Source organism: Pseudochaenichthys georgianus, unplaced genomic scaffold (genome assembly GCF_902827115.2).
Source record: "Pseudochaenichthys georgianus unplaced genomic scaffold, fPseGeo1.2 scaffold_428_arrow_ctg1, whole genome shotgun sequence".
Classification (NCBI taxonomy): domain Eukaryota; kingdom Metazoa; phylum Chordata; class Actinopteri; order Perciformes; family Channichthyidae; genus Pseudochaenichthys; species Pseudochaenichthys georgianus.
Genome location: NW_027262993.1, coordinates 1 through 23,322, shown reverse-complemented (window position 1 = coordinate 23,322; position 23,322 = coordinate 1). Strand labels below are relative to the sequence as shown.

The 23,322-nt window shown below is 43.3% G+C and overlaps 2 protein-coding genes across 2 annotated transcripts; both read left to right on the top strand.

Annotated features, from left to right (window-relative positions):
* The first annotated feature begins 1,643 nt into the window (after nucleotides 1-1,643).
* On the top strand, nucleotides 1,644-9,294 carry LOC117442433 (uncharacterized). The gene is made up of 8 exons (XM_034078429.2): nucleotides 1,644-1,781; nucleotides 2,138-2,169; nucleotides 2,260-2,349; nucleotides 3,719-3,976; nucleotides 5,923-5,983; nucleotides 7,352-7,608; nucleotides 8,361-8,518; nucleotides 8,624-9,294. The coding sequence occupies exons 1-8, from the start codon at nucleotides 1,646-1,648 to the stop codon at nucleotides 8,931-8,933; spliced, it is 1,302 nt and encodes a 433-aa protein (XP_033934320.1). The 5' UTR covers nucleotides 1,644-1,645; the 3' UTR covers nucleotides 8,934-9,294.
* Nucleotides 9,295-10,707: 1,413 nt separating this feature from the next.
* LOC117442434 (endothelial zinc finger protein induced by tumor necrosis factor alpha-like) lies at nucleotides 10,708-23,295 on the top strand. The gene is made up of 5 exons (XM_034078430.2): nucleotides 10,708-11,171; nucleotides 14,106-14,158; nucleotides 16,419-16,482; nucleotides 17,526-17,876; nucleotides 22,454-23,295. The coding sequence occupies exons 1-5, from the start codon at nucleotides 10,796-10,798 to the stop codon at nucleotides 22,735-22,737; spliced, it is 1,128 nt and encodes a 375-aa protein (XP_033934321.1). The 5' UTR covers nucleotides 10,708-10,795; the 3' UTR covers nucleotides 22,738-23,295.
* The last annotated feature ends 27 nt before the right edge of the window (nucleotides 23,296-23,322 follow it).

Sequence of the window (23,322 nt, the reverse complement as noted above, 5' to 3'; positions counted from 1 at the left end):
GCTGTTATTGGTAGTGAGAGCAACAAGTCAGTGGACTGCAGGTCGTTTGAAAGCCGCCTCTCGCCTCTGCACACACAGACCCCCGTGTGTGCGGAGGTGAGAGGCGGCATTCAAAGTGTAAAGCTCTGCCCTCGTTGAAACAGAGATCAGAGGGGAGGAACAGTAAGACTCTCACTAAGCTGATATGAGACCAGACTCCCGATGATGTTCCGTCACTGCATCGATGCAGAACCGTACATCGCGATGCATCTTCTACATGGAGAAATGTCCACACCTCTAATGCTCATCTACTATGGCTGCTCACTGAACCTGGAATGAATAATGAAATATAAATAATGTTCTCACCAGTTTTTACCACCAATATGTTTTTTATCAATAAATAGCAAATTATCTAACTAGATTTGCACACTGCGCATACAGGCACACTACCTAGTACCTACTATAACATACAACACATGTTCTACAAGAAACGAGAAGTCACACACACTCATCCAAGTTCCCTTTTCAAGAGAAAATATGTGGCTCACCCTGCAACCAAGACACTGCACACAACACACACCACAACAGGTATTGGGGGGCCATAACATGTATTGACATTAATGTATTCTTTATTTGTCAGTGTCTTCCATCTCAGATGTGGTGGGAAGATATCCTTAAACTGGTGCCGAGAGGCCTCAGGATGACCAAAGCTTTTAAGAACGCTCATGTTTCCAGGAATGCTGTGAAAGACACGGCAGCAGCAGCTGAAGTGTTGCCGGTGGACAAAAGTGTCCACGACCAGTTTAAGGGTAAACCCACACTTTTAAAATCAGCCCAACTCCGTCAGAAGAAAGTCGGTGGACTGGCAGAGAAGATTGCTGAAATGAAAAGCAACAAACAGCTCGTCCCCTTTTCTGTCAGGTCATTCTGAATGTGGGTTGAACGTGTTGTTGTTGTTGTTGTTGTTGTGGGGGGGGACGTTTTTCCATTTTGGGAAGTGTTTTGGCGAACTGTTAATAATTATGTTTAGATGTCCTTTAGTAGGATTGAATGATCTGTTGATCATCAACTAATGCTTAATGTAATAGTCAACTGAACTTTAGTTGCTTATCTGTTGCTTAGTTACTTGTCGGTTTGAACGGTGCTACTAAATGTCAACTGATGACTTATAGTGTTAACTATGGACTATCAAAATAAAGTGTTACCAAAAACTTTAAATTAACTTTTTAACTTGTTTATTATTTGTATTCATTATTATTATTGTTGTTTTTATTACTTTTATGGGTACATAATTCTAGTCAATTGTCTTACTATTTTTATAATGATCTTCTTTGTTATTTATTATTATGTACTTGTTGTAGTCCTCCCTCCAACACAGTAGGTGGCGCTAATGCACCTTTAATGTTATTTAGCAGTCTGCAAAGTATTCCCTTTTTAATACTTTTTAAAAATGTATATTAATAATGTATATTTATTATTATTATTGTTATTATTATTTTGGATAATTCTGGGCCTATTTCCATATTTTTCTATAATTTTCTTCCTTTTTTAATTCTTATTATTATTATTATATTAATTGCAGTCCTCCCTCCAGCGCAGGAGGTGGCAGTAATACCCCTTCCATGTTAGTGAGCTCTCTACCATTAAACCACAGAAGAAGTCGGGTATGTTATTCCGGAAACCGCTCGTGAGCAGAAACACATTTTTTATTCTCGTTTTGTTTTGGTTGCTTCGCAGATTGGAACCTCCAGAGCGGGAGTTTAGCACATGCAACGAGATCACGCAATCAGGACGCAAAGAAGGTAACTATATTCGATTTACATGCCATTAGAAAGCACAGAGATGACTACTGGAGCAGCATAACAATACATGTATAAATGCATATGGATATATTACAGGTACACGTATTGAATGCATTTTCTTTATATCTACTTTAATTCTTCTAAATACATTTCTCTTTGAATACAGCACACCTGATTTATTAAACAGAAATATAATATAATGTATTAATATCCTAGTTTCTTCTTTTCTAAGGTGACATATATACACTTAATTAAATAACATCCTATTCAATTGGATTCAGGTAATCCAAAAGTAACAGAAAGTGAGATTAAGTTACTGACAGGTATAGTTGTAGTAACGGATTACTTTCCTACAGTCTATCAGGTGCTCACAGACGCGTTACAGAAGGTAGGACACGAGATGAACCGCCGCTGCTATCGTGGATCTGTGTACTCGCTGCTGAGGCTAATGTGTTTCTTTGCACCTGACACAAAGCAGGGCTCTGGTTGGATGGCGTCTCTCCGCGGCGTCGCTCTCCAGGAGCAGATCTCCATCGTCCTGAGCGCTCTGACCACCGCCGCCGTGCAGGTAGGTGACCAGGGGTGGAGGGCACCAGCTGGGCGTAAGCTGGGCGTAAACTGGGCGTAAGCTGGGCGTAGCTCTACGTCCGACGTAGAACCAAAGGCTAAGACCAAACTAAAGTTAGGACGAGTGCACCACTCAGACTCAAGCCCGCTATGCGCTGCGCCCGGGTGTAACTTGTACGCCTAGTATGGAGCAGGCGTAAATCGGAAAGACTAGTATCCATAGTAACGTAAAACAGGCAAGAAGGATATTAACGATGGCAGGGCGTCTTGTTTACATGTTTAACAATGAAAGGGCCTTAAGAAGAGAAAGAGTCGTCCGTGATGGAACAAACCCACTGGACTTCTGTTCAGACAGTGAACTGATAGAGAGGTTTCGTTTCGGCAGACGAGCCCTTTTTGATTTAATCGAGGAGATCTCCCTCAACTCCAGCACGGATCAGACCCAAACGCTGCGCTCTGCCCAACCTTGCAGGCGCTGATTGCGCTCAGATTCTACGCGAACGGGGCCTTTCAGAATACTGTGGGAGACATGATTAATGTTCATCGCACAACTGCATGTCGGGCGATAAGACGCGTTCCATTGGCCCTCCAGCACCGATTTCTCTCTCCGTCAGTTCCCGCTGTATCTCTGACAAATCCCTCTTTCTCTTTCGGGGTGCGGCCATTTGGGATTCCCCTCGAGTCATCGCTGACGCTGTGGGTGTGGGACTTCCCTCTTCTCTGCGGTCCTCTGAGTCTGTAAAATGGCGTTGCTTGGCAACAATTACTGTTTCGCGTGTATTCACGTGGACGCGCATCTCAAGACCAGGCGCAGCTACGCCCGAGACTAGTCAGGCGTGGTGCACTCGGTGTAAATTCGAATCACTACGTCGGACGTAACTAAGCCCGACGTTAGAGTTAAGCCCTACTTTTTTACGCCCATTTGGTGCACTCCACTCCAGGGGTCCCACCGTGTCCCCACAACGTCCCCCATTGGGGTGACCAGGAGTCCCACCGTGTCCCCACAATGTCCCCCATTAGGGTGACCAGGGGTCCCACCGTGTCCCCACAATGTCCCCCATTAGGGTGACCAGGGGTCCCACCGTGTCCCCACAATGTCCCCCATTAGGGTGACCAGGGGTCCCACCGTGTCCCCACAATGTCCCCCATTAGCTGTGTCGGATGTCAATCAACCAACAAAGTCTATAAATGTATTTACTCATTTATAAGCTAATAGTTTCAATAGAAATGTTTATTTTTAAAACGTATCTTATCGCTGCAGTAACTTATCCCACATTGTCCCACTCTTTTGTGTCCCTCTCTTTTGTGTCCCTCTCTTTTGTGTCCCTCGTTGTCCCCCATGTCTCTTGTTGGCCCCTGGTCACCTGCAGGAGATCTGTGAGCTGGTGGCGGAGGGATACCAGGCTCTGCAGACGGAGATCCAGCGCAAACACAAGGAGAACCAGGACCTGAAGAAGAAGCTGATCCTCATCGAGTCCATCGTGGTGCGGGGGGTGAGAGCGGGGATCGAACCGGCAACTGAGGGGAGAGCGGTGATCGAACCGGCAAATGAGGACGCACAGCAGCCGGAGAATAACCGGGGACACACAACAGCTGCTGGAGGAGGAGGAGCGGTGCTGAGGGAGGAGGTAAACACAAAGCCTGGGATCTACTTTTCCCCCCACGAAAATCCCTCCGGAGCGGAGCGGTCCAACTCAATTTCGTCGCGGAGCACCCGGTGTACTTATATAAAATAATGTATTGTATTACATTATTGCCTTATTATGGGATAGGGTAATAACTTCATAATTAACTACGTGTGAAAGCAGAAGTCTGTCTCAAAATGAGATGCATTGTGGGACATGTAGTTCATGGGCAACGTGCTTCTGTTAAATGGCCTGTCACCGTATAATAAACGTCTTATATTCTTTGAAAGGAAGTTGTGTGCTGGATTTGGTCCGCGGGCCTTGAGTTTGAGCCCCCTGGGATTGTAGCCTCTGCAGACCATTTACATGCACTAAAACCTATAGAAAACACTACAGGAAGGGGACAAGTCCAAAGAGGAAAATAGGGCCTCTTTAAGTAAATAACAAGCATTACATCTGCAAGTAAACCATCGCTGATTTGAATAATAGACTGTTCTTCCTCCACACTTTTAACTTCCGCTTTAAAGATGATATGTTGGCTTTCCAAGAACAAAGCGGTCACTGCATCCTTTTAAACATCCTCACCACGCCTTAAGATCCACCTTCGTGCACTGACAGCAGCTGACGGCATGTTAATCCTCTCCTTATCCGAAGCTGATCTCAAGATAAAACATTTTCATTTATTTCTTCGTCTCAGTCTCGCTGCCTTGGGCTGAAACTCAGGTTTTTGTGATAAGATGTTTTTTGATTTTAATTCTAGATAGTGTGATAATTAAACGGAGGTTTTGAGATAATGGGATAAAAAAAAAAAAGCTTCCATGAAAATGAAATGAACCTTGAAGAAGAATCAGCCAATCAGGACTCAGGAAACATTTTATCTTGATTAGTTTTGGGTTTAATTTGATCAAGCAAATTCTTCTGCGATTCATTTTAAATTGATATACGTACGTTTTTTTAAGGTTAGGCTTCTAAAACGTTTTATCTACTTAATTAATATTAAAATCTCTTAAAGGGCACCTATCATACGGTGCGTCGGGGAACTCACGCAGCGTCAGAAAATAAAACCCCCTCTCTTTTCCTCCGTACCCAAATCTCTAAAAACAGGGGAACAACGAGCGGATACAGATTTGCGTCCGATATGACGTCAAATCGGCAGCGGACCCACAGAGAGTTGCTATCAGAAACAAAGCCTGTCGTGTTTTGGACGTGATCTCGTCTTTGTTTACATTAGCATCGCTAACAGAGCTAACCTGTGCTGGAGAGCATGTGTGTGAAGAAGCAGGAAGTAAAAAAGAACTCACCTTGTGATAAACCTGCAAGAGAGAAAGCCTTTGAGCTCCATACTGTTTCAGAGATAATCCTTGATGTGGTTTAGAACAGGATGGCGTTTTATCACAGCAGAATTTAACGTTATCTCCGGTCGAATTCTGATCAGGCGTTAGCTCCGCCTCCTCTTTTTTTTCAAGCTAAGGACCCACAATCCTCGTTTCTCTAACAGCTGTAACAGAGGGGTGTGAGCGGTGTGAGGCACGGCTACAGCGAGGGAACTGTTTGGGACTTGAAGCAAAAAACTTCACAGACATGTTTTTATTTATTTGTATATATCTGAGACCCATAATATATGCCTTAAAATAGCACGATAGGTGACCTTTAAATGCCTTTTTTAAATCGTTCACATTCTAATATTCCTTTTATATATTTATATATTGTATTTTTGGGGGGATTTAAGGTGTAATTTGTTCTGATGTTCCATTATAAAATACAAAAATAAATTGGTCTTTTAATTAATGCATTTTAATACATCATTTTCCAAATACACCTTGAATTAAGGTCACACAAATTAAAGTAGGAATTTGGAATTAAATTGTATTTCTGGTGGAATTAAAGACGTTTTAAATCTTGCACACGTTAAGCTGTAACTGTGATTATATCTGCTTTATTCCTTCCAGCTGCCCGACGTGGTGTTGATCAAAGACGAAGACTCGGACAGTAACCACAGCTCAGAGGAAGGTGAGGGGGAACCACGCAGAATTTTGTTAATTTTTCTGTAAACTTAATTAACAAACGGTTAAAAAACGACGCCACCATATTTGAATATTTTATTTGCGTCACTTGAGACGACTCTTAACATGACGAAACTTAAATTATTTCAAAAACAAAGCTTTGAGGTTAACATCATTTTAAGTTTCTCAAACTTCACGTTTTATTTATTTATTTATTTATAGAAGAACCGTGCATACAAAAACATTAATCTCAGCAAAGAGAAGAGATGCCAGATTATAGCTAATAGCTCATTTCCATCTGTGGTCCTCAGACAGGTTCATAGCAATCAATAAACAAACAATAACATTGCATTATCTATCAGTCAAACAATTTTAAAACCTGATTTAAGTTCAGGTTACGAACATAATACTTAGTACACTTCAAATACACTTAAATAAAATATCTAAGATATAGTATGTACAGTGTGTCTCATCTCTGCAGAAGAAGGTTTAGCGACAGTTTCTGAGAAGAACAGGAAGTATATTCAGTGTTTTATATATTTCCCTGACGCAGCGTCCACCCGGCGGCGTGCGTTGAAGCTTGCCGGCGTGCGTGTCTGAAAATCGGCCAATCACATGGCTCTCCCGCCCGTGACACACAAGCACGCGGTTTGATTGGCTAGCGCTTGTACTGGCATATGATTTGATTGGCTGACGCTTCCGTCGAAGCTTCAAAAGTTGAACTTTTCTCAACTTTTGAAGCGAGCAACGCGAAGCGACGGAACCACAATGCAGTTCGGCGAAGCCTGACGTCACCTCATTCAAAGTGAACGGGAAGAAGCGTGGAAGCTTCAGCGCACGCCGCCGTGTGGACGGGCCGTTACACTCATACCGAAATGCAGATTTTGAAATGTAAAATGCCGGAAAACAATGTTTCTGTTCGTCAAAAAGGGTATAATTTCTCCAGAAATATGAGCATCAGAATAATTATGGGATGGATGTCCGGTGGGTCTGACTCGGTCCTTTTTGTTCTATAGAAGAAGTAAAGAAATCGTGACTCTGGATTTATTTGTGTTTTATATAATTTAGAATCAGTAATATTTTTGTTTATCAATTTGACACCGCTTCATTTTGTATCGTATAATAATTCTCATGTTAAATGTCATTATTATCTTTTTGTATTATTGTTTTACACATTCGAAATAAATCCAATCAAATGTGTTGTCTGAGGTGACTCGGCAGCTTTAAGAAATGAAGACGCTATTATTTCCCACTTCGCTCTAATGCATTATTTTCACCACGGAAAGTGGGCGGGACTTAATTGTGTCCGGAAGTGACGTTGGCGCCCTCATACTTTATTCTTCCTCTCGGTGATGCGGTTTGTATTTCCCTGCAGATGGTAAGACGTCTTCCACCAGAGATCTCGTCAGCCGGAGCGTGAAGAGACTCTGGCCCGGAGGCGAGGACGCCGACAGGAAGTCCTCCTCGGAGCCGCCGAAACCAGCGAAGAAGAACTTCCCAGTGTATTTGGTGGATTCTCTGGAGGCCGGAGAGTCGCTGGGATCCTTCTCCTCTCACACGGACCCGAACAGACCCTCGTTCTTCAGCCTGACAGAGTCTCCCTCCGGCAGCCCCAGAACTACACTTCAGATGGTGAATCACATCACATCACATGTTAGACGCTTTTATCCAAAGCCACTCACACACTCAGCACTGTGGACAATCCCCCACAGTGCTGATCCCCCAATCTTCCCTTTCTTCCTGAAGTACTCCACTAGCCCCCCCCACCCCCGTCGACTTTCTTGAAGTACTCCACTAGCCCCCCCCACCCCCGTCGACTTTCCTGAAGTACTCCCCGTTGATAGAAATCAACACGTAATGAATGAAGACCCCACGGTTTGATGATTGATAGGTGTGTGGGTCGTCTTTCATTTTGACACACAGACATTTTTTATAATAAACATAGATACTGTGTTAAATGGATATATCCACCTTCTTTCATTTATCTTTCCATTCCCAACAATATACATAAAGAAATGGCATATTTTGGACATAGTTCGAATGGTGATTAATCTGATTAATTAATTTTTAAGCTGTGATTAATCTGATTAAAAATTGTAATCGTTTGACAGCCCTAATATATATATATATATATATATATATATATATATATATTACTCGCATAAAATCCCCGGGGTTTTTTGCTTTGTATGTCGGGGGCGGGAGATTCATGTGATTGGTTGTTGGTCGCGTCCCCAAGCTGTCAGACACGCCCAGCTCCAAGATGTTCAAGATGTTTTCAAAGCTGCTGTGGACGTACCGTTGCTCACTACAGCTGCTGTCCTCCCGCTCTGAAAGAACAGGAACTCTTCTCACCGTGTTGATGCTGTTTGTGTTTCGTGCAGACGGACTCTCCTTCCAGCCCCAGGACGCTGCCGCCCTTCCCTCAGTTCCATCAGAGCGGGAACCTGGAAGACGGCGACGCCTTCGGGCTGAAGATGGTCAGCGTCAGCGGCTCGTATTCGAACGAGAGCAGCGGCTCTGCGTTTGATTACGAGATGAGGTGGGAAGACGTGGAGTACAAATACTTAAGTACATGTTTCTGCTATCTGTACTTCTACTTGAGTAAAGGGTGTGTGTCCCGCTCTGATATGCTCTTCTCCTCCAGGGACCAGTTTAGCGGCGCTGAGGGAGGGAAGCGGCTGTTTTGCCCTGTGTGCTCGAAGACGTACGCCACCTCTCAGAACCTGGAGGTGCACATGAGGATCCACACCGGCGAGAGGCCCTTCAGGTGCGCGCATTGCGGGAAGAAGTTCACGCAGTCGGCGCACCTGAAGGCTCACGAGCACGTGCACAGCGGGGAGCGCCCGTACACGTGCACGCTCTGCCCGCGCAGCTTCATCGTCAAATACAGCCTGAAGCTGCACATGGACCGCTGCCACGCCTCTGGGGGCGAACAAAACGTAATGTCGACGTAATGTGTAAACAAGAGAATATGTTTTTACCTACAAGTAACGGAGGTATTTGTACTTCACTACTTCCCACCTCTGGTTTTCAAATGCTTCCGGTTTCCCACCACCAGGATTCAAGGCTTGTAATGGCATGAGGTCACAGCCCCCCCCCCAACAGGGCAACACAGATACAATAGTGCAGGTAAACACACATAGAATATAAACAGTGCCATACGAGTCTATAAGTGGAATATGATATATTAGATGTGTGAGTTGCAAACGGGTGAATGTTATGGATGTTCTTAAGAAGGTGTGTGTGTGTGTGTGTGTGTGTGTGTGTGTGTGTGTGTGTGTGTGTGTGTGTGTGTGTGTGTGTGTGTGTGTGTGTGTGTGTGTGTGTGTGTGTGTGTGTGTGTGTGTGTGTGTGTGTGTGTGTGTGTGTGTGTGTGTGTGTGGAGACTAGCATTACTATACTTGTGGGGACCTACATCTGTTTACACAGTCACGTGTGGGGACTCGCCTCCCTTATGGGGACAAATTGGAGGTCTCCATAAGGGGGGGTCATTAATTTTAGGGTGAAGACTTGGTTAGGGTAAGTCTCCAGGGTGTGTGTGTGTGTGTGTGTGTGTGTGTGTGTGTGTGTGTGTGTGTGTGTGTGTGTGTGTGTGTGTGTGTGTGTGTGTGTGTGTGTGTGTGGTGTGTGTGTGTGTGTGTGTGTGTGTGTGTGTGTGTGTGTGTGTGTGTGTGTGTGTGTGTGTGTGTGTGTGTGTGTGTGTGTGTGTGTGTGTGTGTGTGTGTGTGTGACCGACCGACCGACCGACCGACCGACCGACCGACCAAGGACTTTGCTGCAGAAATGGTCTGTTTGAAATATATCTATTAATCAGTTAATTTAGAAAAAAAATTATACCATCTTTGGATAAAAATATTGAACCGATGTTTAAATTGTTGAGAAACTTGATTTTTCAGTTATCGTGTTTTTCTTTGTTTATAAACTCTTCCTACAGTTTTGTATGTTATTACTTTTTGTATTTTGCAGATTTTTTAGCACATGTATATATATATTAAGTTATCTTGAACCTACATGTGTTGCTCTCCTTTTCTTCCAAAAGAGGATTTATTTGTACTTGTAAGAAATCACTGATTGACCCGTCACCTCTGCAAAAGGTGTTTTAAAGAATCCTGAATAAATATGACCGCGTTTTGAAACGTTTCACCTTCATCTCAAAGGTGCTGATCGAACAGAAGTGTTTCGTGTTGTGCTGCTGGCAGTGTGTTAAATAGCTATATCTGTTAATTAACAGGTGTGGTTCTGTGTTTTAGTTTTTGATTAGCTATTATTTCATGTGGATATGATCCGGTATGCACTGAATGATGACTGCAAAGATACACGATGGGCAAAAAAAAAGATAATAAAAGCAATATGAAAACTGACATTGCAGAGCGAAACATTAGCAGGCTAATAATAATAATAATAATCATTCATTAATTTTAGATGAAAGTCTATCAATAAAGGATTGACATGATTTAAATGTGTACAGCACATATTCTATACATATACATATACAGCACATATATCTATACATATACAGCACATATTCTATTTATATACAGATTATTTATATTTTGTGGTAATAAAATATTCAGAGAATAATGCAAAAACTACAGACAATTATGTAAAAATTGCAAACAATAATGAAAAACTTCTATAAAAATGCTGCAAGAAATAATGTAAACTGATACTTTGCACATGCGCACTAGCTCTCCCTAGTCCTTGTAGCCCCGCTTCACTTCCGGGTTTGTCTCTGGACTGTTTACATCTCGTTGGGGGAATCTAGTCCAGATTTCCACACTTTATTCTTATTATAATAAACATTAAACCATAAAACATGTCCCCTGCCGCGTCCCTGCACGTGCAGCTCGCCTCCATCATGGAGGTCCTCGCGAACACGGCGGTGGCGGAGATCTGTGAGCTCGTGGACAGCGGGCTCGCGGTGCTACAGCTCGAGGTCTCACGGAGCCGCAAAGAGAACGAGGCGCTGCGCAGAAAGCTGCGGCTCGTGGAGATCCGAGCGGTCCGGGTCACCGCAAGCGGAAGAACCACCGCAGGCGGCACCGCGCTGAGAACCACCGCAGCCGGCAGAACCACTACAGGCGGAACGGCACTGAGAACCACCGCATGCGGCACCGCGTTGCCCCTATCTAACGCCCGCGCTGCCGCTCATCATCAGCCTGGAAACGGCCGGAGGACCGGAAAAACTGGTGGTAAAAAAGTTTATTTTAAATTTAGGTTAAACGTTTTACATTTTGATAAAGTGTTTTAATGGAACTTGTTGGTTATCTGTCGCCACTTTTTAATGGCGGCTAGTTTAGGGTTACCAGACGTTTCCGGGGACAGTCCCCGTTTGTATTGGCCTGTCCCAGGTTGAAACTGTCCCCGGAAATGTCCCCGTTTTTTTAATATAAGTTAAAAACACATAGCAAGGTGAAATAAAACGTCTCATGTCAGGAAACAGACTGCGGTCAAGCCAGCCCCCACTTCGGAAAACACGTTGTATTGCGGTGCGCGAATATCCTATGCATTACGGTAGCATGTAGAAACAGCCTTCAAAATAAAAGCGTTTAATCGGTCAATAACAAATATACCTAAAAACATATTCATATACTGGAGCTTAAATTAAGAAAGATGTACTATATAATGTGATCAATAATAATTTAAAATAAACTACGTATAACTACCACATTATAACTGAGTGAATGCACAATGTAAGGATACAGTTATGAAGGCATATCTGACATTTCCACTGGGTGACTATTTCAATTAATGTTGACACCATCTCACAACACTCCTAAAGTAACATTACTTTCTGAAGCACAATTTAAAATGTTTGCTGTTTAAAATCTCAAATTAGATCTATTGTCCATCTATATTTTGATTAGTATTTAATGTAAACTGTCCATAATCAAAGAGTCATTCGAAGTCAATCAAATACTTATTTCTCTCCAGGGTGAAAGCAGGAGACCCCATCTAGTGACTCAGAGAGAATCAGGACAATCTGATGTAGAGTTTCAAAATAAAAGACCTTTGAAATCTCATATGAGCTATCGTCCTTCTGTTTTTACAAGAATAAATAAAAAACTGTGAAATTATCAAAGACTTATTTCACTCCAGGGTGATAGCAGGACACCTCATCTAGTCACTCAGAGAAAATCCGGACAATCTGATGTAGAGTTTCAAAATAAAAGACCTTTGAAGTCTCATATATGAGCTATCGTCCTTCTGTTTGTATCCAACAGTTAAAATGTTCGAATTACATTGAACCAGAATTGTCCTCCTTTTTTCTTTAACAGTGAAGTCAATTGGATATGTTAATGATATATTGACCGCAAAACTCAAAATGTCCCCGGTTTTAATTTTGAAAATCCACATGAACTTTTTCATTTCTCAAAATAACAAACATTAATCCTAGGGGTTAGGGTGAGACCAGTGGTTCTCAGCTGGTCAGGCCTCGGGACCCACTTTTTCCTTTGTCAATAAATCGCGACCCGACATTGTTAACCATTCAAATCTATTCAACAAAACATCGTGCTGTAATATATACGCTTTTCAGCATACAATGTGAATGAAACTGAAGTACAGTGCATATATCCCTCATATCCCTTCACAGAACTAAAGGGTGATGGAATCAAAGCTGAACTGGATGACATGAAAAGGCGCACATGCTGGAAACCCAACCCCAGCAGGGGGTCTGGGGGGATTCTCCACCAGGAGATTTTTAGAAATACTAACATATAAACTTCGCATTCTGGTACTCTGAGAAGAGCATAAATAAATCTATTGCTACCCGACATGTTAATAATATGTTATGCCATTGTTTGTGTTTCACTTAGTTCTGACAGCTTGCTGCTCCTCGCAGAGAGAAGAGCAAAGAGGAGAGAGTCTGTGAAGTACTTTGTGGGTAAGGGGAGATAGCCCCATTGCTCTGTGACCTGTCAGTCATCATCTGAAGTTGTACCCATGGATGTATAAAGAATAGTTCTACCGCAAAGTTATTCTCCGTGGGGACTTCCGGCAACACTCTTGATTCTGATTGGTCAGAAGACTCGAAATAACATCAGCAAATATGTTTTATTGAGAAGATGATCACTACGTGAAAGAAGTTTTCAAAACAGTTTATGGTGTCCGGTACTTCCGGTCCAACGCCGACTGCATGCGTTAGAACATCGGGCCTTCAAAATAAAAGTTTGACTTAAAAGAAAAAAGAAGAGATTTCTTTTTTTATCAATTTTTTTTTCTTCACCACACATCTGCGACCCACTCGAAACGGGTCATGGGTCGCGACCCACCAGTTGAGAACCACTGATTTTGAGAATCTGGAAAAAAAGTGCGTACTTAGTCGGAATTTTTTTTTTTACGTTCGTGTTTAGAGAGTCTGATTTTTTTCGAAACATTTTTTTATTTAGAGGGTCTGAAAAAAACAAACAAAATGGCGACAGATATCACAAAAGTACATTTTAACTAGAAAATACATTTCCTGCTGAAAATGCGTGTGAATGCTGTAAACCAGGGGTGTCAAACTCAATTTAATTGAGGGCCACATCAGCATTATGGCTGCACTCAAAGGACCGGTTGTAACTTTAAGACTATATAAAAATATATATATAAAATAACGTATTATATTACATTATTGCCTCTGCATTGGATTATTATCAGATAGGGTAATAACTTCATAATTAACAACGGCTTTTAGCTACAAATAAGTGTGTGAGCCCAGAGATCAAAGGTTACCATGGTGACGTTATCAAACACCTGTGTGAGCCCAGAGATCAAAGGTTTCCTTGGAGATGTGCAGTGAAAGGAGAGCCTTTCCATTGATCTGAATGAGAAATAAACCTCCTATATTTCTAACTATAGTTGAAAAACGGTAGCAGCTATCGGTAGAATTTCACATTGCACAGCATTAGCTCTAATTATCCGTCATGGGAGAAGTAATCTGATCCTCACAGAGAATAGGTGGTTTTAAAAAAGGGGAATTTGTGAGAGTCACTTTACTGCCAAAGGATATCTATTGTTACAGTCTAAAGGTGTTCATGTATCATCAGAAGCATCTCTGACATTATCCATCATCCTAACTGATGAGCAATAAGCACCATGGTTTTTAAATATTGATAGAAAATGTTTTCTTTCACCTCCTGCAGGTGAGGCGGTGCGATGTGGAGACCCCTCTGAACACAATGCTACACGGGGGACGGTGAGGACTCTTTAAAGTAGAGACACTACATACTGATATACACCTGAACATCAGCGGGAGAGGACTCTTTAAAGTAGAGACACTACATACTGATATACACCTGAACATCAGCAGGAGAGGACTCTTTAAAGTAGAGACACTACATACTGATATACACCTGAACATGAGCACGAGAGGACTCTTTAAAGTAGAGACACTACATACTGATATACACCTGAACATCAGCGGGAGAGGACTCTTTAAAGTAGAGACACTACATACTGATATACACCTGAACATCAGCAGGAGAGGACTCTTTAAAGTAGAGACACTACATACTGATATACACCTGAACATGAGCACGAGAGGACTCTTTAAAGTAGAGACACTACATACTGATATACACCTGAACATCAGCGGGAGAGGACTCTTTAAAGTAGAGACACTACATACTGATATACACCTGAACATCAGCGGGAGAGGACTCTTTAAAGTAGAGACACTACATACTGATATACACCTGAACATCAGCAGGAGAGGACTCTTTAAAGTAGAGACACTACATACTGATATACACCTGAACATGAGCACGAGAGGACTCTTTAAAGTAGAGACACTACATACTGATATACACCTGAACATCAGCAGGAGAGGACTCTTTAAAGTAGAGACACTACACACTGATATACACCTGAACATCAGCAGGAGAGCACTCTTTAAAGTAAAGACACTATATACTGATATACACCTGAACATCAGCAGGAGAGGACTCTTTAAAGTAGAGACACTACATACTGATATACACCTGAACATCAGCAGGAGAGGACTCTTTAAAGTAGAGACACTACATGCTGATATACACCTGAACATCAGCAGGAGAGAACTCTTTAAAGTAGAGACACTACATACTGATATACACCTGAACATCAGCAGGAGAGGACTCTTTAAAGTAAAGACACTATATACTGATATACACCTGAACATCAGCAGGAGAGGACTCTTTAAAGTAGAGACACTACATACTGATATACACCTGAACATCAGCAGGAGAGGACTCTTTAAAGTAGAGACACTACACACTGATATACACCTGAACATCAGCAGGAGAGCACTCTTTAAAGTAAAGACACTATATACTGATATACACCTGAACATCAGCAGGAGAGGACTCTTTAAAGTAGAGACACTACATACTGATATACACCTGAACATCAGCAGGAGAGCACTCTTTAAAGTAAAGACACTATATACTGATATACACCTGAACATCAGCAGGAGAGGACTCTTTAAAGTAGAGACACTACATACTGATATACACCTGAACATCAGCAGGAGAGGACTCTTTAAAGTAGAGACATTACATTACATTGCATTTAGCTGACGCTTTTATCCAAAGCGACTCACAATAAGTACATTCGACCAGGAAGACACAACCTTGAGGAAAACAGAATCATAAAGTACATCAGGTTTCAAAGAGCCAATCGTTTCAAGTGCTGCTCAACTGGCTTTAGAGGAGCCAGTCCTTTATTAGTATATAAGTGCTCTGTTAGCAGTTCTTTGTTAGTCATTCTATCGCTCGAAGTGGAGTCGAAGGAGATGAGTCTCAGTCTGGAGGTGTGTGAGCTTTCTGCGGTCCTGATGTCAATGGGAGCTCATTCCACCATCTTGGAGCCAGGACAGCAAACCCACGTGTTTCTGCTGATGGGAACTTGGGTCCCCCTCGCAGCGAGGGTGCAGCGAGTCGTCTGGCTGATGCAGAGCGGAGTGCACGTGCTGGGGTGCACGGTTTAACCATGTCCTGGATGTAGGAAGGGCCAGATCCATTCACAGCATGGTACGCAAGCACCAGTGTCTTGAAGTGGATTCTAGCAGTTACCGGAAGCCAGTGGAGGGAGCGGAGGAGCGGCGTGGTGTGGGAAAATTCAGGAAGGTTGAAGACCAGACGAGCCGCTGCATTCTGAATGAGCTGCAGAGGTCGGATGGCACATCCAGGTAGACCAGCCAGGAGGGAGTTGCAGTAGTCTAGGCGACAGCAGGCACTACATACTGATATACACCTGAACATCAGCAGGAGAGGACTCTTTAAAGTAGAGACACTACATACTGATATTCACCTGAACATCAGCAGGAGAGGACTCTTTAAAGTAGAGACACTACATACTGATATACACCTGAACATCAGCAGGAGAGGACTCTTTAAAGTAGAGACGCTACATACTGATATAGTGTAGTGGAGTATAAGTATGAAGCAGACCTCTCTTAAATCTCTCTCTCTTTGCAGCTGGCTGTAGGAGAATCCATCAAAGTGGAGGACGACGAGTTATGTTCCCAAACTGAGCCGTACCGTGAGTCCAGAAATAATAAACTTTTAACTTTTAATAAATCTTTTTATTGGACATAATATCCAAAATCTAAGACGATACCTGGTCACATATTACCATAAAGAAATTGCAATTTGAGGCTAAACTGACTGATGTATAGATTAGAGCAGTGGTTCCCAAACCTTTTCAGTCGGGCCCCCTTGTGTAATTAGAAATATTTTCGGGACCCCCCAACCCGGTTCTATATTGGTAGGATTTATCGTATATTGTTGTAAAAATATTACATTTTTTCTACTAATAATAAGAAGATATAAAGTTCCAACTATAATTGTATATTTTATTATGGATTACACATGAACTAAAGTACTGTGAATTAATTTGGCCTAATTAAAACTAGCAGGCCTTCTTCCCTGAGTAGTAGATTTTTAAATTCAAATTTCTTTAAGGAAAATATATTAATGAACTACTATTTCTACTGCAGGTTGCAAACGATCACATCACGTTGCCGTTCCTATTCCACACTAGCCTATCAGTGACTTGTGTGCTTGCTTTCCCTCGCAGGTCTTCTCAAAGCGGGGCTGTTGTTCTGAGACGGCCTCTCAGTTCATTCTCAATGTTCAGCTTTGATCTGTATCTCGTTTTGATGGCAGCAGAAAAAGCCTCTCACACAAGTAGGATGTTGCTCTCTGACCAATGAGACATGTTCGAGCAGTGTTTGTTTACAATTGAATAATAATAATATTAATAATAATAATAATACATTTGATTTATATCGCACACTTTAAAAACAACGTTATCTCAAGGTGCTTCACAAAGCTAAAAGGAGAAAATAATAAAAAATAAAAAATCTTCCCGCGCCCCACCTGCAGTACCTCCGCGAACCACCAGGGGTCGCGCCCCAAAGTTTGAAAACCACTGGATTAGAGCATTTGACATACGTTTATTTAGCACACTGTAACAGTTTGAAGCCGTTCTCACGCTAAATGAAAGTGTTATTATCATTTGAATCATAAAAAACAGTCGATAAAGTTTGTGAAAGTGTTAAATTCTGGTCTTATTTTCTCCAGGTGTTGACAGACACACAGAGAAGGAAGCCCCGCCCCCTCCGACCAAACAGGAAGTAACGAAGGAAGTTGTCAGCTCTTCCTGCCAGAGGTCAGAGGTCAGCGAAGAGTCCGACTGCCTGATATTCGAACCACAGCTCCAACACCCCCCGCTCATTACCCACAATCCTTTGGGGGAGGATCCCAGCTGCTCGTACGCCAGCAACAGCGTTTCCGCGACGTCGGATTCCAACGGTTTTCATTTGGTTACTGACGAAGGAAGCGGCCAGCAGGGGAAACAGTTCTTCTGCACTTTCTGTGGGAAGACTTTGGCCTGCCTGAAGAACCTGAAGACTCACCTGAGGGTCCACACAGGTGAGGGGGTTGTCGTAGCAACTTAAAATCAGCTGCTGCCTCGAGAAAATGATGAGCAAATATGCAAAGAAACACAATATCGATATAAAGTATTTTAAGATATTTTCCTTTAATGCTTGCAAGCATGACGACTCCTCCTGAGAGACATGAAGAAGAGGGGACACATGTTGATGTAGAAGAGACACGGAGAAGAGGGGACACGTGTTGATGTAGAAGAGACATGGAGAAGAGGGGACACATGTTGATGTAGAAGAGACATGGAGAAGAGGGGACACATGTTGATGTAGAGGAGACACGGAGAAGAGGGGACACATGTTGATGTAGAGGACACATGAAGAAGAGGGGACACATGGTGATGTAGAAGAGACATGAAGAAGAGGGGACACGTGTTGATATAGAAGAGACATGGAGAAGAGGGGACACATGTTGATGTAGAAGAGACATGGAGAAGAGGGGACACATGTTGATGTAGAGGACACATGAAGAAGAGGGGACACATGGTGATGTAGAAGAGACATGAAGAAGAGGGGACACATGTTGATGTAGAAGAGACATGAAGAAGAGGGGACACATGGTGATGTAGAAGAGACATGAAGAAGAGGGGACACATGTTGATGTAGAAGAGACATGAAGAAGAGGGGACACATGTTGATGTAGAAGAGACATGGAGAAGAGGGGACACATGTTGATGTAGAAGAGACGTGAAGAAGAGGGGACACATGTTGATGTAGAAGAGACACGGAGAAGAGGGGACACGTGTTGATGTAGAAGAGACATGGAGAAGAGGGGACACATGTTGATGTAGAAGAGACATGTAGAAGAGGGGACACATGTTGATGTAGAAGAGACATGTAGAAGAGGGGACACATGTTGATGTAGGAGAGACATGGAGAAGAGGGGACACATGTTGATTAAGGAGAGACATGGAGAAGAGGGGACACATGTTGATGTAGAAGAGATGTGAAGAAGAGGGGACACATGTTGATGAAGGAGAGACATGAAGAAGAGGGGACACATGTTGATGTAGAAGAGACATGAAGAAGAGGGGACACATGTTGATGTAGAAGAGATGTGAAGAAGAGGGGACACATGTTGATGTAGAAGAGACATGAAGAAGAGGGGACACATGTTGATTAAGGAGAGACATGGAGAAGAGGGGACACATGTTGATGTAGAAGAGACGTGAAGAAGAGGGGACACATGTTGATGTAGAAGAGACGTGGAGAAGAGGGGACACGTGTTGATGTAGAAGAGACGTGAAGAAGAGGGGACACGTGTTGATGTAGAAGAGACATGAAGAAGAGGGGACACGTGTTGATGTAGAAGAGACATGAAGAAGAGGGGACACATGTTGATGTAGAAGAGACATGAAGAAGAGGGGACACATGTTGATGTAGGAGAGACATGAAGAAGAGGGGACACATGGTGATGTAGAAGAGACACGAAGAAGAGGGGACACATGTTGATGTAGAAGAGACACGGAGAAGAGGGGACACGTGTTGATGTAGAAGAGACACGGAGAAGAGGGGACACGTGTTGATGTAGAAGAGACACGGAGAAGAGGGGACGCGTGTTGATGTAGAAGAGACATGAGGAAGAGGGGACGCATGTTGATGTAGAAGAGACATGAAGAAGAGGGGACACATGTTGATGTAGAAGAGACATGAAGAAGAGGGGACACATGTTGATGTAGAAGAGACATGGAGAAGAGGGGACACGTGTTGATGTAGAAGAGACATGGAGGAAGAGGGGACACATGTTGATGTAGAAGAGACATGAAGAGAGGGGACACATGTTGATGTAGAAGAGACATGAAGAAGAGGGGAACATGTTGATGTAGAAGAGACATGGAAGAAGAGGGGACACATGTTTGATGTAGAAGAGACATAAGAAGAGGGGACACATGTTGATGTAGAAGAGACATGAAGAAGAGGGGACACATGTTGATGTAGAAGAGACATGGAAGAAGAGGGGACACATGTTGATGTAGAAGAGACATGAAGAAGAGGGGACACATGTTGATGTAGAAGAGACATGAAGAAGAGGGGACACATGTTGATGTAGAAGAGACATGAGAAGAGGGGACACATGTTGATGTAGAAGAGACATGAAGAAGAGGGGACACATGTTGATGTAGAAGAGACATGAAGAAGAGGGGACACATGTTGATGTAGAAGAGACATGAAGAAGAGGGGACACATGTTGATGTAGAAGAGACATGAAGAAGAGGGGACACATGTTGATGTAGAAGAGACATGAAGAAGAGGGGACACATGTTGATGTAGAAGAGACATGAAGAAGAGGGGACACATGTTGATGTAGAAGAGACATGGAAGAAGAGGGGACACATGTTGATGTAGAAGAGACATGAAGAAGAGGGGACACATGTTGATGTAGAAGAGACATGAAGAAGAGGGGACACATGTTGATGTAGAAGAGACATGAAGAAGAGGGGACACATGTTGATGTAGAAGAGACATGGAGAAGAGGGGACACATGTTGATGTAGAAGAGACATGGAGAAGAGGGGGACACATGTTGATGTAGAAGAGACATGGAAGAAGAGGGGACACATGCTGATGTAGAAGAGACATGAAGAAGAGGGGACACGTGTTGATGTAGAAGAAGACATGGAGAAGAGGGGACACATGTTGATGTAGAAGAGACGTGAAGAAGAGGGGACACATGTTGATGTAGAAGAGACGTGGAGAAGAGGGGACACATGTTGATGTAGAAGAGACGTGAAGAAGAGGGGACACGTGTTGATGTAGAAGAGACATGGAGAAGAGGGGACACGTGTTGATGTAGAAGAGACATGAAGAAGAGGGGACACATGTTGATGTAGAAGAGACATGAAGAAGAGGGGACACATGTTGATGTAGAAGAGACATGAAGAAGAGGGGACACATGTTGATGTAGAAGAGACATGGAAGAAGAGGGGACACATGTTGATGTAGGAAGAGACATGAGAAGAGGGGACACATGGTTGATGTAGAAGAGACACTGAAGAAGAGGGGACACATGTTGATGTAGAAGAGACATGAAGAAGAGGGGACACATGTTGATGTAGAAGAGACACTGAAGAAGAGGGGACACATGTTGATGTAGAAGAGACATGAAGAAGAGGGGACACATGTTGATGTAGAAGAGACATGAAGAAGAGGGGACACATGTTGATGTAGAAGAGACATGAAGAAGAGGGGACACATGTTGATGTAGAAGAGACATGAAGAAGAGGGGACACATGTTGATGTAGAAGAGACATGAAGAAGAGGGGACACATGTTGATGTAGAAGAGACATGGAGAAGAGGGGACACATGTTGATGTAGAAGAGACATGGAGAAGAGGGGACACATGTTGATGTAGAAGAGACATGGAGAAGAGGGGACACATGTTGATGTAGAAGAGACAGGAGAAGAGGGGACACTGTTGATGTAGAAGAGACATGGAGAAGAGGGGACACAGTGTGATGTAGAAGAGACACGGAAGAAGAGGGGACACATGTTGATGTAGAAGAGACATGAAGAAGAGGGGACACATGTTGATGTAGAAGAGACATGGAGAAGAGGGGACACATGTTGATGTAGAAGAGACATGGAGAAGAGGGGACACATGTTGATGTAGAAGAGACATGAAGAAGAGGGGACACATGTTGATGTAGGAGAGACATGAAGAAGAGGGGACACATGTTGATGTAGAAGAGACACGAAGAAGAGGGGACACATGTTGATGTAGAAGAGACACGAAGAAGAGGGGACACATGTTGATGTAGAAGAGACACGAAGAAGAGGGGACACATGTTGATGTAGAAGAGACACGAAGAAGAGGGGACACATGGTGATGTAGAAGAGACACGAAGAAGAGGGGACACATGTTGATGTAGAAGAGACACGAAGAAGAGGGGACACATGTTGATGTAGAAGAGACACGAGAAGAGGAGACACGTGTTGATGTAGAAGAGACACGGAGAAGAGGAGACACGTGTTGATGTAGAAGAGACACGGAGAAGAGGGGACACGTGTTGATGTAGAAGAGACACGGAGAAGAGGGGACACGTGTTGATGTAGAAGAGACACGGAGAAGAGGGGACACGTGTTGATGTAGAAGAGACACGGACAAGAGGGGACACGTGTTGATGTAGAAGAGACACGGAGAAGAGGGGACACGTGTTGATGTAGAAGAGACACGGAGAAGAGGAGACACGTGTTGATGTAGAAGAGACACGGAGAAGAGGAGACACGTGTTGATGTAGAAGAGACACGGAGAAGAGGGGACACGTGTTGATGTAGAAGAGACACGGAGAAGAGGGGACACGTGTTGATGTAGAAGAGACACGGAGAAGAGGGGACACGTGTTGATGTAGAAGAGACACGGACAAGAGGGGACACATGTTGATGTAGAAGAGACACGGAGAAGAGGGGACACGTGTTGATGTAGAAGAGACACGGAGAAGAGGGGACACGTGTTGATGTAGAAGAGACACGGACAAGAGGGGACACATGTTGATGTAGAAGAGACATGAGGAAGTGGATTTTACATAATGGGTCCCCTTTAATCTGTGATGTTTCCTCCTGCAGGTGAGAAACCGTTCGTCTGCTCGCTCTGCGGGACGCGTTTCTCCGACTCCAGCAACCTGAAGCGGCATCAGAACGTTCACACAGGAGAGAAACGATACGGCTGCGCTCACTGCGGGAAGCGATTCGCTCAGTCCGGGTCGCTGAAGGTCCACATGAGCGTGCACATCGACTGCAAACAGTTCAGGTGTTCCTTCTGCGGGAAGACGTTCATCTCCGGGAGCCATTTGAGGAGACACGTCAACGAACACGTCAACGAGAAGAGGTTCGAGGAAACGCTACCGTGATGGAGAAGGGACGAAGAAGAGAGGAACATTTAGTATTCTGGACAAAAAGGTATCGTGTGCAATCCAGAGGTGTCCAAACCACGGCCCGCGGAGCATTTTGAATCGACCCTCACTCAGCAAATTAAAAAGTATAATGACTTAAAGGGGACCTATCATGCAAAATGCACTTGTTGATGTCTTTTATACATAAACACGTGTCCCCGGTGCGTCGGGGAACTCACGCAGCGTCAGAAAATAAAACCCTGTCTCTTTTCCTCCGTACCCAAATCTTTTAAAAACGGGTGAACAGCGAGCGGATACAGATTCCATCCGAACTGACGTCAAATCGGCAGCGGACCCACAGAAAGTTGCTGTCGGAAACAATGCCTGACGTGTTTTTGACGTAATCTCGTTTTTGTTTACATTAGCAAGCCTCGCTAACACTCAGAGATAATCTGTACTGTAGAGCAGGGGCGCCAGGCCTCAGATGAGTTGAGGCCAAATATCATATTTAACTTTTTTTTTTTTTTTTTTTTTTTTACATATAATTGTAACGCAATACATGATTGTCACTAAAAGCCTCGTCTCTACATTACAATAACCATA